This window comes from Cetorhinus maximus, chromosome 17 (assembly GCF_964194155.1).
Source record: "Cetorhinus maximus chromosome 17, sCetMax3.hap1.1, whole genome shotgun sequence".
NCBI classification, from domain to species: Eukaryota; Metazoa; Chordata; class Chondrichthyes; order Lamniformes; family Cetorhinidae; genus Cetorhinus; species Cetorhinus maximus.
The window spans coordinates 51,106,250-51,123,215 of NC_135895.1; the positions used below are offsets into that span (position 1 = coordinate 51,106,250).

General features: G+C 35.9%; 1 protein-coding gene across 16 annotated transcripts in view; it reads right to left on the reverse strand.

Moving 5' to 3' along the window:
• nfia (nuclear factor I/A) overlaps positions 1–16,966 on the reverse strand; it is an 801,190-nt gene that overhangs the window by 508,029 nt on the left and 276,195 nt on the right. For 15 of the 16 annotated variants that reach the window (XM_078561185.1, XM_078561178.1, XM_078561189.1 and 12 more), the window contains exon 2: positions 15,179–15,710. In XM_078561185.1, coding sequence (XP_078417311.1) covers positions 15,179–15,710 — 532 coding nt within the window. Of the gene's footprint in view, positions 1–15,178; positions 15,711–15,884; positions 16,132–16,966 lie in introns of those variants that run through there. The other variant, XM_078561184.1, reaches the window with a different exon arrangement.

The window sequence follows — 16,966 nt, forward strand, 5'->3', positions numbered from 1 at the left end:
TCATACATTCACAGACAAAAATGTAGATGCAAATGACAGCAATTAATTAGTTATCCTTTAACCACCTGCATGATGTGACATGTTCCAAAGTGCATCCTTACAGCAAAACACTAGATTCATGGGAAAATATTGTACAAGTCATTGTACAAGGCAAATGTCATCAATGACGTTGAGGTTCTATGAAGGAACGCCCATAAAACAATAACACTGATTCAATAGCTCATAAATATGGCCAGGAATATACATATCAAAGATATATATGAACTATCAAATGAACTTATTTAAAGAATAAAAATATCTACATCAACACAATGCATACTACAAACATTGACTCTGTGCAAAGGTGTGAGTTCAATAAAATTAAGCATCCATTTTTCTACTTTATCTGAAAACAGAACCCTATAAAGTTCTGGCAGGAGATGCTGGCTGTGCAAATAATTATTTTTCCATGCTCAAATTATCACCAAGAACATTCCAGCACTGGGTAACCTGAGGTTAGGATGTTATGAATTTAAATATATTGAGAAGCCAGAGGGATGCAGTTGGCAAATCCCAAATCTGAACCACATGAACACAAATTTTGAAAACAGATTTTTAAGATATTCAAAGTTAATTATCAGATTCATGTACCTTTTTATTCTGATACTTCAAGGGCAAATTTTTGCTTTGAGTCGACACTGCTGCTCTATCCTTGGCCCCCTCTTATTTCTCATCTACATGCCGCCCTCAATGACATCATCCAAAAAAAAATATCAGTTTCCACATGTAAACTGATGACACCCAGCTCTACCTCACCATTACCTCTCTTGATTCTTCCACTGTCAAACTGCTTGTGGTCATATTTGACCCCATGTTGAACTTCAGACTATATATCCGCACTATCACTGAGACCACCTATTTTCACTTCCATAACACCCTCCAACTCTGGCCCGCCTTAGCTCACCTGCGGCTGAAACACTCATCCATGCCTTTGTTACTTCTAAACTTGACTATTCCAAAACTCTCCTAGCTAGCCTCCCACATTCTATTCTCCATAGACTTGAGATCATCTAAAACTCTGCTGCCCATGTCCTAACTAATGTACCTTCTAGGTTTTTATTGGAGCACCCAAGTGATTTATTTAAGTGCACGGGCCCTTTAAATTTTTTTGCGTGGCTGTGCATGCGTGGTAATTCAAAGGGATCAACTTGTGCCCGGCCTATTCAGCCATGCATCTTACAAGAAACATTGATCCTAAAGCACAAAAAAGCCTGTTCACTCATCACTCCTGTGCTCACTGATCTACACTGACTCCTGGTTAAGCAACCCATCAATTTTAAAATTCTCTTTCTTGTTTTCAAGGCCCTCTAAGGCCTATCCCTCCCTATTTCTGTATTCTCTTCCAGCCCTAGAACTCTCAGAGATATCTGCACTCCTGCAATTCTGGCCTCAAGCATCCCTGATTTTAATCACTCCACCGTTGGCAGCTGTGCCTTCAGCTGCCTTGGCCCTAAACTCTGGAATTCCTTCCCTGTACCTCTCTTTTCTCCTTTAAGGCACCACTTAAAACCTACCTCTTTGACCAAGCTTTTGGACACCTGCCCCATATCTCTTTATGTGGCTGAGTGTTAAATTTTGTTTGATAGCGCTCCTGTGAAGTGGTTGGGATGTTTTACTAATTAAAGGTGTTATATAAATGTAAGTTGTTGTTGTCATTGATTCATGCAATTAGGCACTGCACTTAATGAATTGGTCAGAGAGTCTCATCTGATTACTAAATGCATCTGAATATGGCAACATATCCAACTCCAGCTGAACTGCTGAGCTGAACCCTGGAACCAACAGTGAAGGGGTTACTTGGGTATTAATGCTGACAGACCCCTTTAATCTAGTTTTGACAAATGATGTACAATATGTATAATATTTCATTTACAAAATTTAATTATGAATGCAATACAACTGTTGGGTTTATAAATGATATCGGCATTTATACCTCATATTTGTACACATAATATATGTACATAATCAACAACGACTGGGGTGTTCCTAACAATTCACTTTTAACTTTGTATATTTACAACAATTCACCAAGGGAAAAAGATATTTATTTCACAGGCCTGGATCTGTAACTGCATGGTCTCGTCTCCTGCTGCATATTTGCACTAGGTGGCTGTTCAGGGTCTTGCCAAACATATTTATATAGTTTACTATAATGACAAACTATAGTTGTTTTATTTGAATTCTTAAGTATTACAAAGAGAATGAAGTTAATTTCATGAACTACCTGTAGCAACGAATCAGACTATGAAATAGATTACTTTCTGCATCTTCTTCTCTCAAACCACTTTTCTCTTAGAATATATGTGGGAAAAAGGATTAGTTTCTGCATGATAGGATAATCAAAAAAAATCCTCCCCCCCCCGCCCAAACGGTTCTCTATTTTTTGTATACCCTTCCTGACCCAAACATAATGTTAATGTTTGGAGAAGAGCAGTTACTATAGAAACAATCCGAAGCTGCTCCAGAGGGTCGTCTTGCGGGTAGATTTGAAGTCATTCAATCGATGCCAATCAATGAGAACATTCTTTCCAGTGCCAAGCAATTCCAACTGTATTTAAATCAGTACTGTACATGAGTTTGCTTAACCTTTAGCTGGCTGACAATTTATTTTAATACGTAGTGCAAATCTCCGTACAGCATATTATACTTAATGAAGACAACCAATAAATCCCAAAAAGTAGACTTTAGTAGATTGCTAATACTTTTCTTTTTTGGATCCAAGTAGTCGTGATTTCTCCAGCAGACTGAAGTTTAGAAACATTTGTTCATATTTCAATATAAACTGAGTCATTACAGTGCTAAATAATAGCTTATCAGTTGGCTACTTTTATAAATGGTTCCACAAGTCTGATCAAACACAAGCTTTCACCTGATTGCCAGGTGAGGAGTCAATAGGAATTCACCAAAGACAAAGGACAAAACTGAATGTGTGCTGCAGACTAACATTGGTATAGTGTGCAGACTTCAAGGCTGTAATTTTACAGGGAAACAATCATTGTCTTATGCTAAACAATAGTTGACTGACATTGTGATCATTTTTTGATCTAAATCATGGTAAAGTGCTATTTAAGTTCAACTAAACTTTCTGAGTGTAAGCTTCAAGTGTAAGCTTCTATTCATTTATGGGGCTTTCCCCAGTTATTGTATTCCATGACAATTTTATTTATTGAAAGATATTTTTCCGATCAACATTATGGAGATAAAGTGCCACTTAATTGTATCATACATTAACTAACTTACAAATGCACAGAAATTTTAGATGTTGCTGAAAAGTTAACTTGTTCTAAATATTTGTGCAATTTGACAAATTTTAAATAACCATGATGATGAATAGAAATGAAGAAGACAGTATTTCAGCAGTTATTGCTCACAACTGAATAGCCAAATCATATACTACATCCCCTCAAGGTTTCTTTCCCCTTTCACCAAAACTGCCAACAACTCCCAAGGCATCGGTTTGATTGCACTTTTGCAGGACACAATCACATTTTTTTAATAATGCTATGTTGTGGTTGATAAGATATTATAGCAGCCAACATGTCAGCTGTGTAATCAATCTGAATGTTTTTGATCAGCACTCATGGTTTTAGTCAATGGATTCTTACTTTTCTTTTAAATGTTTTGGGGGAGCAGGGTGATTAGCCATTCTCAGGAATATTGCCCTCTGTATATTTAAGACAGAGAGAACAGTGAAAGAATAAAACAAGTAATAACAAGAGCGAAAATAACTTTTCATTTAATCCCAGATACAGATTAATGTGTTACATGTGGTTCAACGATTGTAAAATGAAGGCTCAAAGCATTTGTTTCAAATTACCATAAGCAACGCTTAAGTTTACTGAGGCACTAACAAAAATGAAAGTTGGTTGGTCAGAGAAATCCAAGTGGTCACCCTGGCAAACTGTATTCTTAGCAATCGCTAGGTGGTCAAACCACACTGCTGTGTTTATAATGTTGACTCATACCCACTCAGGCCTTTTCTCAAGTAACCAGCTATTCTGTTGTGTACGGTTACACATTCCACAACTTCTGACTCAATTTCCTTCTGAAGCTAATGTTGCTAGTGAGCACTGTTTCATTTTGGAGGGCACAGATATGTTTCATTTATATTTTTAAAATATGATAGATTTATTTTAAAAAAGTAAAATTGTTTTGGTTCTTACAAGTATTTTACTTCCCATAGGAATCTCCCACATTTTTTCTTAAATGATGTAATAGGAACTAATGACTATATATCCATTTTCGCTTGTTTGTTAATCTCCTGCGTGAATATCCTTGGCACATGCAGCTCTGTGACCTGCAATCCAAACTTCTATTATTTCCTGCAACGTTCTACATTTCAAATACTAATATAGAGCTAAGGACTATGTTGTCTATGAAAGAAGATTCATGTACAACAGGTGAAGGGAATAGAAGACAAGGTCTTTAAAATAATTAAATATTGACTTTGCAACATTTAGTCCCAGGAAAATTAAATTTTAAAAAGTCAGATTCTGAAAAAACACATTTAATTTATTGAGAATGGAAATGGACAGAGTAACAGCAAATAACCCAGCTGTTAAAATGATTAGTTCAAGGAACTGTTGAAGTTGAATTCTTGAATGGACATTCTAGAAGTGATCTGCCATATCTGTAGGTGCTCCCACTTAGATCCCAATACCTGTTGGAGGTGCATGTCAAATTCTAATGCAAGCTTTTGTGCAATGGCTCCTTCAATTGTGATTAAAAAAGGGTGAATTATTCACAGCTTTAAGTACCTGCCTTCCCTATTTCTTTTACAACACAATTTTAATGTTAGTGGTATTTTTATAATTCAATTCAGAGTACATGGTTGTTTACATAGTAAATATGTTTCTTTCTTTAAAGATATTTTTACATAGAAATATGGAACTGCTTGTTAAACGTAGTTTCTTGCATGGACTTAATAAATTGATTATTCACAAAATATATACATAGCAATTTTAGCAATATCACTGGATTACTAAATTGCTACAATGACTTTATTTTAATTAGACAAGAATAATTTAGCTCTTGAAATACAAAATTGACAACATCTCCTAATTTGCATCCACTCACTTTATGTTAAAAAAGTTAATTATTTAAGTTTAGTCTAGCCCTGATTTTTGGCCAAGATTACATTACATGGAGCACCAGAAGAAGGTAACAAGAAGTGAGATGTTATATCCTTGCATTATTTAAGAAAGTGTTAAAGGGAACTGCCTCCTAATGAGTGGGTCATTATGTTTATTACATACAAAAAATGCTACAGCCCAATTAACAGTTAAATAAAAAATTAACTTTATTTGGATTGAATTAGGAAAGAACTTATCAAACATCCAAAACTTCCCATTGTCTTCTGTGAAACAGCCAAATAATCAAATTTGATGAAGTTCTAGATGGCTGAAAAAGGTGGCCCAGTATTTAAAAAGTTGAAGGTTTACCTTGGTTATGGTAAATTATTACTCAAGAACAAAATTAGTGAGGACCCAATCCAAACTAGACAGCAATATTTTTTTTTTAAGATGTTAAAATAAATAAATATGCAAGCCTCTTAGTAAACACACAAATCTTCATTTGCTTTTCTATAAGCACTAAACAGCAATAATACCCTTTATGAGGGATGTATTTTCATTGGAGTCAAGACTAATTGTTCAAGATTTTGTCTCTATTCTGAGATGTTTTTTGAGGTTATGTTTTCTAAAATTTAATTTTTTGAAGCATTCAATCAAAATAGAAGAGCCATCAGATGTGGTGAACCGTGACAGCAGCCATATTGGATACATTCTGGAACAATCTGTTCATCCATTTTCATAGTGCTAAGTTACAACTACCCTAAATCTTCCAAAATAATCACTCCGCAGGCCCAACTTCAATAGTACTATAAAGTATTTAGGAAGAATATGCAAAATATCAATAAAATAAAGCTGTGTTATATTAACTGTAAAAGCAAACAGCAAGTTTTCTGAATTAAAGAGACACCATTAAATTGTCAGTAATCAGTGATGCCAATCTGTTTACACATTAGCCAGAAAGTTCAGAGACATCCGTTTCCAAGGATGTGTTTTGTGGCACTAATTACAGCTCGTTGAAACTTACATCCTTTACTACAGGGCTTAAGAGAAAGTATTAAGATTCAAAAAGTTGTGGGGTAAAGGGCTACTCTGGATACAGAAATAAAATGAAAATCAGTTTCATAACTCGCGAACTTTCTTTTCTTTAAAACTTCCTGCTAGAAGGCTGTTTAAAATAGTAACAACTCTTCCTCTAATAACGCTGAGTGACTGACTCAATTCAAAGTTTTTCTTTTCAGTTCTTTGTGTAGATAGCGCTGCTGCTATTTGGTTTGGTCATTAACATTTTTGGCAAAAATATTACAAGAAATGTCAAATTGACAAACCAGTGCCAAATTCTAGCCATGATTCTGGATGTAGTGTCCTGACAATATTTTACAACTTATTGTTTTTGCCCATTTTATATTCCAGTTATCACTGTCACTGGAGCTTGCAATCTGCTTGCATACAGCACTGTATTTTTTTTATAGTAAGTTCCTATATGTGCTCTATCAATCTCTATTGGTTAAGCGGACATGATAAACATAGACAAGGACAGCAATTATATTTATCATTTACAATATATGGTACTTCACATGTCTAATTTACATCTGCGTCTTTAGCAGAAGGAAGGAATTTAAAAAGGTTTTCCAATTCCGTGCGGCAGACAAACAACCAAGTGTTAGCTCTGAGATCAAACACATGCAACTTTAGTTCCTGCACTGTATTTGTAACCAAAAAGAAAGCAAAATAAAAAATATATATACTTCAGTTCTTTACTGCCATTTGTGAAAATGTCAAAGTTATTTTAATGGTCTACTCTAAAGCTAACCACTATGAAACACCAAAAGCCACGGGAGCAGGCCTGCATACTTCAAAAGCCTAGATTTAACCACAGAAGACAATGGCTAACAAAAAGTATTACTTTCATCCTACCCACATCTTTCTGACAACAAAGAGCACTCCCGATGACTATACTCTATAGGTTTTTGCTATGCAGGAATAATCAGCTACAGTAACATTTAGCAGCTGAACACTGGAAGCATTCCTGGTGTTGAGGGACATCGAAAAAAACAGGCACAATCACGCAGCTGTTCAATAAAGCTCTTGCGGTTTCACTGGACTAATTCTTTTCATCATTTGCATAAAGTTGGTCATAAACCTGTGTTCCTCATATTGAGAATTGAGTATGTTCCGGAGAGCTGGTGCTCAGCTAAGACAAAACCCTCAAATTTCATTATTTTTGTGAAGAAGGTTGTCTGTGGTTAGAAACCATACTTGCTCAAGAAACATTTTACTCAGATACAACAGTTTCATATTTTTGTTTTAGAAGAAAATGTTAAATGATAAGTTTAAAAAGTAGCCTCCATTGTTTTTCACTCCCCGTTGAGTTTTAATTTCCTCGATGTCATCCATACAAGTAACCCAAGGAAGCAAGCAAGAGTACGGTTTTGAGATTTTTCTTTTTCACAATGCACCAAGGGTACTTTACTACAGTATTCCCCCTGGGACCAGGTTGAATTATTTTGAAGTGGTAACCCTTGTCAGACATCAGTGAGGGAGTGATTTCCATCCTAAACCCTAGGGGTGGGATTCAAACACTATCGTCCATGCGAACAGCTTGGCCTCAGTACACCAATATACTCCTACAAGAACACTACAGATTCAACAGATAGATATTGCAAACTTTAGTTGCATCTTTCACCACTGCCCCATCTCCCACGCACAAAAAACCTCCCACCCTACCTCCTCACTTCCTACTAGTCTGAAGACTTGCTATTTTTCTTTTACTTAAAGATTTCCTATTATTTAATCTTTACTAAACCCAAAAGTGTCAAAGCATTTAGTATGGCTTCTTTGCACAAACTAATGGAGTCGGTCATTAATTAAGTATTTTAAAAACAACTGATATGGCCTAAATGTTTGAAAGCATTAATGAAAAATGTCCCGCTTTTTGCATTTGTCACAGACTTGGAAATAGTGCATATTCTGCTCTTAAACGATTGGTGAATGATGGAACAAGGGCACGATTATTATATTAAGAGGGGAAAAAACATATTAAACTTTCTGCAATCCTCATTGGAGTATTTTAATTGCTAGTTCTTGGTTAGACCACAAGATGGAGCAACTAACAGATATGGGTCTCCCATGTAATGAGGGGTGGGTGGGAGGTGGGGAGCTAGCGATTAGGGTGGGGAAAAGCAGAAGTCATTTACCATCAGCTAATTACGAAGGAACATTTACAGTGACTATGGAAATTCTAGTGCCCTAAATGCTAACAATTGGAGAAAGCATGTTAGATGAGGATTGCAGCAATCAGGAATGATGGAAAAATAGAGAGACAGACAAAAAGAGAGGGGAAGAGAGCGGAGGTTGCAGCAAAGTGAAAATATGTCCCAGTTTAACAAATATTCTACTTTGTGCTTGTAAGAACGCTACTGATATAAGAAACCTCAAAAGTTGATATATCAATCTTTGAACTACTTTGTTAGACAAATCGAGTCAGTAAAAATGAGGTCCATTTAGATAGCTCACACAGAAATTGTCCCTCTGTCTTTCCCATTATTCTGCTATTTAATTGCAGGGTACATGTTACACTGACTGATTCTAAATGCCAATCATTACTGCATTTTTTTTCTCCTCTGGAGTGTCAACATTTAGCAAATCCAAAAGCTTCAAACCATATTGTTCTCACCAGCATTTGCAGCATGACTACCTAGAACTCCTGTTTGCCAGGAAAGGATTGAGGGAGTTTAAAAAAAAATGTTGGCAGTGTATTTGGTCATACAAAAGAATAAAGTCAGGATTGCCAATGCAAGAACACGTCACTGCAACCAGCTCATTTAAAAAAAAACAAGAATGTGTTCCCCATTACATGAATTTTTGTTTTAAATACTGGCTTCATTATGAAAAAAAACCCTTCAGCGTTTAGTATTGCATTTATGACCTTTAACCAGCAAAGAGTTATCCACTTTTTACTATTTGAATGGGCGATACGTTGATTGTCAGTTGGCAGCTGTTCCAGTCATACTACATGTTGGTACACTGTTCGGTGGGGTATGAGACAGTTTTGCAAAATTTGACGAAATCCACATTCGTTCACAGCACAAAATGAGATGTTTAATGAGCTGACATTAATTTTTAAAAATTACAAGACCATTTGTAATTATAAACTATTTTCTCTATTTATTATTGCTGTACCTTTCTTTAAAACAAAGTAAAATTATGATTCATGGTGAGATAATTGAGAAAACTGGTTATGAGGAATTACCGATTGAGAAAATTAACATTATTTAACGTATGGTCATTAACTCAGTGTACGTCACTCATCGTTTGTTTAACTGTGTAGATTAACAGAATTCCAGCCTTCTAGTATTGCAACCAGTTCCTTGAAAAAAATCATCAAGCACCTACAGCTTACTCAAACTTTAAAATAATAACAGAACTATATAAAAGGAAACAAATAATCAAAAAAGGATGTTAAACATTAATTCTAATTATTTTAACAATGCAATCTTTAAGAAGGGCACTAAGGGGGAAACCACCTCTTTAAAATATCTCCTCATCTTTGAGGAAGGGGCTCAACACTACAAGATTTTGATCTTATTTTAAATTAAGAAAATCAAGGCATTTTTTTAAGTGCTCGAGGTCCATGAAAGGCCAGAGAATGGAGATTTTAACTCTATAAAAAGAAACAGTATCCATTTTGCAGTCTTGCAAGGAATACATTTAATACCAGTCAGCCATCATGTAGACACACTTTACAGAGTTCTTGAGACTTCTAATAAAAGTCAATCAAAGCAGATAATGGCAAAACTGTATTTTACTGCCCCATAAAAATATACTTGGAAAAACATTAAAAGGAGATTTTGTTAAAGAATCTTTGTTTAGCATTTTTTTTAAAAGGGCCCGGTTAGTTTGATGTTTATTAGTTTTGAATAACAATTGCCGTTGGCAAAACAAAAGAGATACGGTCGCTAAGAAAGTCTGCAAAGCAATTTCTCACTTTGTTCTCCTTCTTGCTCTCGTTTGTTCACTCCAGTAGTTTTTTTTTGAATCCTGCAAGAGGATTTCCAAATTAACTGCCATGTGTGGGTGTACAGACTAACCAGACATAATCTTCAGAAAGCAGAAGGCGTGTCAGGTGAATAAAGTTGCAACATGTTGGACATAGGACAGTTTGGCACAAGCTACCTTTCAGGACAGAGTTCAAAGCCAAGGAATTTATCTATACTGAATTTATACTGAAAGAAGCATCTGCACCATTTGTTCAATTAACACCTATGCACCCACCACCATCACCCCCTACACACAACCCTGACACACATGCAAGCATGCAGACTGACACAATAAAAGAGGAAAAGAAAATAAATTAAATTAATCCATTAGGCAAGATAAACTGTATCTTTTTGTTGGACTAAACTGGTGGAACTTTAAAATCAAATCTAATCTGTTAAACATGTTCCATTTCATGTGTATCATCCCTTCCCAAAGGACTAATGTATCCATAATAAATTTAGTCAAACATGTTGATACATAATATTACAAAACTGAATTCATTTAAAGATAGTTTTGTAAAACATTGTATATAAAGTGAAATTTGAAAGGGCTGCTAAATTTTTTGAAAACCCTGGGAAATACAACAAAGAAGTTTGCATTGCATTTGCATTGCACTGCTAAAAGCTACTAAAGTTTGAAGAATTAATGTAAGGTTTTCAATAAAAAATATTAACACTAATAGCTTCCAAAACCAAACTATGACATCCATTCACTGGTTGGGTAGATAACAGGCAGCAGAAGCAGATTAGAGCCGATGTCAAAATATGCACCAATCCAAGTCACTGGGGTCTCCCAGCAATGAAGCCAAGGCTCTAACCAAGTGAAACGTTCAGCCCTGCTGTGTACTGCACTGACCACAACAAAGATTGTGGTTTCTACCACACTCACCCTAAATAGCTGAAAATTATTGTTATTCATCGTGGCATGGAAAGAAAGGGAAATGTAAAACTGCTGCCGTGCAAAAGTGGTGGAAATTGCCCTTGCGATATTCAAGGCTTTGTTACCACTAGATAAAACCTGTGGCTGGTGACGGCTTACACACGAAGGATCTTCAGGGAGTCTAACAATTTGCATTTATGTATTTTTTTTAAAAATCAAATGTTCCTCATCATTGCAATTTGCTGCAATTATATCATAAGTTTGAGATCGATTGTAAATAATGATGTTAAAGTTATGTAGTTCAAACATTTCAAAGTTTAAAAAAATTATTCCAGCATATAGTTCAGATTTTTTTTAATGAATTACTGGATTTTTAAATTTTAATTATATCTGAAATCTAAAGAGATAAATTGACATGAAATTAGCACAGTATTTTCTTATAAATAATGCAATGGTATTATTGCAGTTTTAATTGTGAAATGATTTATGAATCACACACAAAGGAACAAAACAAAGTACAGCACTAGAAAAGAATCTATAGTATATCTGGCTTGTCCCAAAAACAACTACACCTCACTCATTCACTACCTCCCTCAAGCTTTTATCCAAGTCTTCCTTAATTTTTTTTTTAAACACTATCCGATCGCACAGACAGTTAGGTTACAGATCTTACTATTGGTCGTCATGGTAAAGAATTTGATGGGGGTCTATGGGCTACACCGGAGCAACATTTCATCAGATTCCAAACGAAACACTATATTAAAATGAGTTATAGCGAAAATAAGTATTCACATTTGATGATCATATCGGTTTAAAAATTTCTACAGGCAATGGAGATCAGAGCACACCTTTCTTGTAGATTACTTTTATTCCACTTATTGGGGAAAAAAGGGAAAAGTGGGGAGGCAAAAAATCTCTTAAGGAACTTCTAAATGAAAACCAGCCAATGTTTGCATCTAAATTCTCATTCCACTTAAACTTGACTGTGAAGGATTCCCTTAACTCTTGGACTCTATTTCAACCCAGTTTTCCTTTCCACAAACTGTTTGCATAGGCAGTGGGTCACAACAATACTGACAAGCTGAAGACAGCATTCGCATGAGTGCCCACTAATAAGCAAAGATCACCGTTTATCTAAGAGGTCGAATGCCTGGTGGCTGAGGTCATGACCTAAACAACTTAAGTCATGACCCTTACACGTGCCTGGACTGATGCCATTCTGACTTGGGGTCAGTGCTAATCATACACGCTATAAATTAGATTGTGCCTCACACTTCTTCAAAAGAAAGTTTGCCTTCCTCCAATGCAGTATCATTCTAGGTTGTCACTTGATGGCTGTGTGGGGCATTGGGCTGACAAAGCGAATCAATGGGTACAAAGAGCTTGTCTATTAAGTAGCAAACTAAATGAAAAAATTAACTGGATATTTAGAACTGTTCAATCTACTTCATTAATGCATTTTAATTCTCTAGATTTACTAGAAAGGATTTTTCAAAAACTGCTCAGTCTTGTTAAGAATGTAGCAAGCACTATATTACATTTTGTCATTACCAAACTTATAAAATCTGAATTATTTTAACCTTGGTAAAGTGTATTTGATGGTTATAATGTTTTCAGTTATCAATGACCCTATGCATGACTACAATGGCTTGTTTCATCTAAAAACTGTTTGCTAACATTACTGATAATTTCCAATTATACCCCATATAACCTTACCAAATGCAACAATTCTGAGATAATCTAAACTACATAGAAGATGTAAACTGTTTATTCCCTAGATTTTGTGCAGCTATCATTATTTCATTTTAACATTTCTTCAACAAAGGGAGTGTTCTCAAGAAAAGATCTTGAAAGTTGGTCTGTTGGTCTATAACTAAACTCTAACATGCTAAACAAATAGAAACTCAGGACAGGTGACATAACACTAGTCACTGGTGCTTACCATATTATGAATCTTTGGAACAATCATAACTTAAATCAACTGAAAGCAAACAATCTCTGCATTCAGATCCTAACAAATTCTAAAGTAACAAATGCTATGGTACAAGTCAAGAGAAAAACAATAAAATCAGAATGCATTATTGATCAGAGTTTCACATATTTGTTAAAAATATATATATACTTCCAATACACCAGAAATACCTTGTGTTTTTCCAACAATCGCTCAGTTTTAACAACTATAATAGGTCTATTAATAATATTCACAGTAAAATATTTCTACACTTCAAACTGTTGCTTATTATCAGTAATTAACTGTTTTGGTTTTATACAGCTTTGCGTTATTTCCAAAAAGGCTGAAGCATTGCTGAATAGTTATTTAAATTTATTTAGACAAAAGATTTAGAGAGATTATTTAACCACCATTGAACACTTGTAGATAATTGAACTTTTCAACATTGAATATCATAACTGAAAGCACCCCATTTTAATTTTAGAAGAAAATTGTTTGATTTTATTTTAAAAAACCTATCAGCGATATAATCGCTGCTCCCTAAAACATGGCGCTTCAGATCAGACTACAGGAAAGAGCCGAGCGTCAGCGAAAAAAAAGTGGCCACGTATTCCCATGTTGGCTTTGGCATGTTGGACAAAGCACTTTTTAGAGTTCATGCTTTCTGCCAACACTGGCAGCTGCTCAGTCCATTGAAAACTCCTGAACCTTCCAAGCAGGCCAAAAATGGATCCAGTAGGTTTTCTGCACAGAACTTTCAGTAAGTATCCAATTTAAAAATACTTATTCTTTAAAAGTGCTGCATACATTTTATTCCACTTATTTCAGTGAACATGTGAGTACACTACATTTACAGGATTATACATTTTTGTCCTTTGTGTTTAATCCTGGTCTGTCCTATCCACCTCACAGTTTTAATAAAAAGTAGCATGCAACGTAGGGAGCGTAATAGAATTTACTTTCCAACGTATTTTGACTGCGTTGGCACATCAACCTTTAGTAGCTATCTGTGTTATTTCCAGAGCCAATGGTCACAAAGCTGACTCAAGTTTCTAATCTGCCAAAGTACTGCTGGCTTAGGATAAACAAAACTACCAAAGGTGGCAGTAACAATCACAAAAAAATTCCTAAACACAACTTACTTCAGAAAAAAACAAAGGTAGTAAAGTAAAGGTAGTAAACTGTAAAGGACGTTTTTAAGTGACAAGAACAAAGCTGGCTTGGTTCTTTTTCCAAATGTTTGATATTGTGAAGATCAGTGATTTGCACTGACAGGACTGCAATAGGAGTAAGTGCAAGGCTTTAGCATGGTACAACACCAGTTCATGTTAAAAGTGACAAACAAAAGCACTAAAACCCTAAATGAATCAGACAGCTGAATCATTTCCTGCATTTATTTTATTCATGGCCACGACCTGCACTCTCACAATGTACCTGTAAATATAAGAATGTCAAGAAAGCTGGTGAAGGAAGGCCACATGCTGCATTACTTTGCCACTGTAAGCAGTATGTGGAATCTAGAGTTTGACACTTGGGCAGCAGACAATTTGCAGCATAAGACTCCCTTAGTTCTTAGTTGCAGATTGCACTGCTACACCCAAGCTGGCATAACTCTTGAGCCAGCACCTTGGGGCATCAGTTGACCCCAATTTTCAAACCAATGGTCAGGCTTTTTCAGTTGTATGTGCTTTGTTTTATATATTACAGAACCCCACCAAAATTGCAGTGATATTTTAAACACATAAACAAAATATACTTCCTGTAGGAATTTTCATCTTCCATCGTAGACTGTGAAGGGTAGGAGGGGGAAAGAAAGAAAGAATGCTGACTTGATACTAAAGAAAAACTATATCATGAAGGGCATGAGAAACACAGCTGGAAAGTTTAACCACAGTTTTCAGATCAAGCCTGTTATGACCATTTGTGCTTCTTATACAAAAAAAACCAAATTCCTGTTTAAAATGACAGATTGTTTTGCCAACTTTAGGCTGCACTTTGCAACAGGACAGGGTCTAGATTATCTATAGGAGCATGCAGTAGAAAGTTACCTTTACAGAAAAGTATATACACAAGACAACCATTACACAAGGTTAAATTTAAGGTGAGGACACATGCAGCACAACCGTTTCACAAGAACTAAGATCAAGCTTATCTTTTTGAAATAAAATTTCTAAGAAATGCTTCTGATAAATGCACTTACCCGCTGCCTGCGCAAAGTACGCCAAATATAAATCGAGTTCCTTAACAGAAACTCCTATATGATGTGGCTGTACGCACAGCCCAGGGTTAGAGCACTGCGAGGACTTTACGAGTCGTTCACCATCAGTACTTTCGAGCGGAATACCTTTGAATAAAATCACCATAACCAGGTCCAGCCTCCAGACTTTGTCTGCTTGACGCAGACAGTCAATTCGCCGCATCTTGCCTTTCTGGTCTGGGTTTGAAAGCACACAGCAAGGAGGTTTCTTCCCAGTGACTGTGAGCACAAAATCCTCTCGATACTCTGGTCGGATGTCTTTGCGCAGCTTTGCCAATAGCCTGGATGCCCATTTCTGCTTCACTTCTTGTTTTTCACTCAGGAGTTCATCCTTCACTGCTCTCTCTTCCTCCTTTGACATGCGCTTCTCATGCTTCTTGAAGTATTTTCTCTTTCGGGCTTGCAAGTTGAACCATGTGTATGCAAAGGCTCGGACATGTGGCAGAAGTGCTTCAATGAAGGGATGGAATTCATCCTGTGAGAAGAAGAAAAACCAGAAGAGGAAGAATAAGCAAAAGTGAAGTTTTAACAAAAGAAATAGCATCGCACTTGAACCTTCGTCAGAATTCTTTTCCTATTAAACAAACAAATAAAAGAAAATTGAAAAATCAAGGGACATTTCACTTAAATAAGAGATTTAATTCAATACCATTGTATACTCAGACCAGCGCAGTATTTTGTTCGGAGCTTGACTTAGAAAAATTTATGCCATGTACAGTGAGTATTCTTTGTGTAGAACAGTCAGAAAGATGCCGACAGCGTAACTGAAAGCACCCATGTAGGTAACGTCCAAAACACTTGCCAATTTTCAAGACGCTCCCTGCGTGTGCTTGGTTTGTTTATGAAGAGCTTTCCCAAAACAGTAGAGAGAAGGATCCCTCGACTAAAGCATGGGTGCTTTCATTAACCTTCGCCAGCTTTAAAAAAAAATGCAGATCTCTTCACTCTCCGTCCCCAACCCCTTTGCATGTGGTGTAGCCAGCATGAGCCCGCCTATTTGGCAAATTCCACACACTAGAATGCCAATCAACAGCTCGTACGAGGGGGCTTTGTGCAAAGCAAGAGAGGATAAACCCCCCCTCCACAAGATGGTTTCAAACACAGCAAGTCTGTACAGTCAGAAAAAAAATCTGCATATTCTTCATTGTGAATTCATGCTATTTTCTCAAGAAATGTCACATTGAGCCATGCCCTTGTGGAAAATAAAAATAAAAACACTCATACATTATCTGGAGTTCCAATCTGGTGATGCCAAATAGGGAGTATTGAATACTTTATTAATAAGTAGTTTGTCTGTAATCTTTATTCAGTAATATGATTAAACAAATTCCACCAATAAATACGTAAATAAATACTGTAAATCTAGGCAGGGAACTGTGATCATTAGCAACCTTTGAAATCCAGTTTTCAATCAATAATATTAAAGTGGCTCTGGCAAACTGATATGTAACTACTGTGATTTCAGCGTAAACAACAACAAAGCAAGTAGCCCCAGCTGATTGCGCACTGTTAAACACTTACTTTAAATATTACATATCATGTTATTTGACTTTTACAATTAACCAGTCAAAGCCAAACATGTCGATAGACAATTGTACATTTAAAATAACAAAACACACATTATATATAAAAAGATACAAAAGCAAAGGAAAAATATTCTGGGCACAACTGCCATCTGTCTTTTTCTTTTGTTTAAACCAAATGTTGCATAAAGTGTTTTTTTAAAATAAC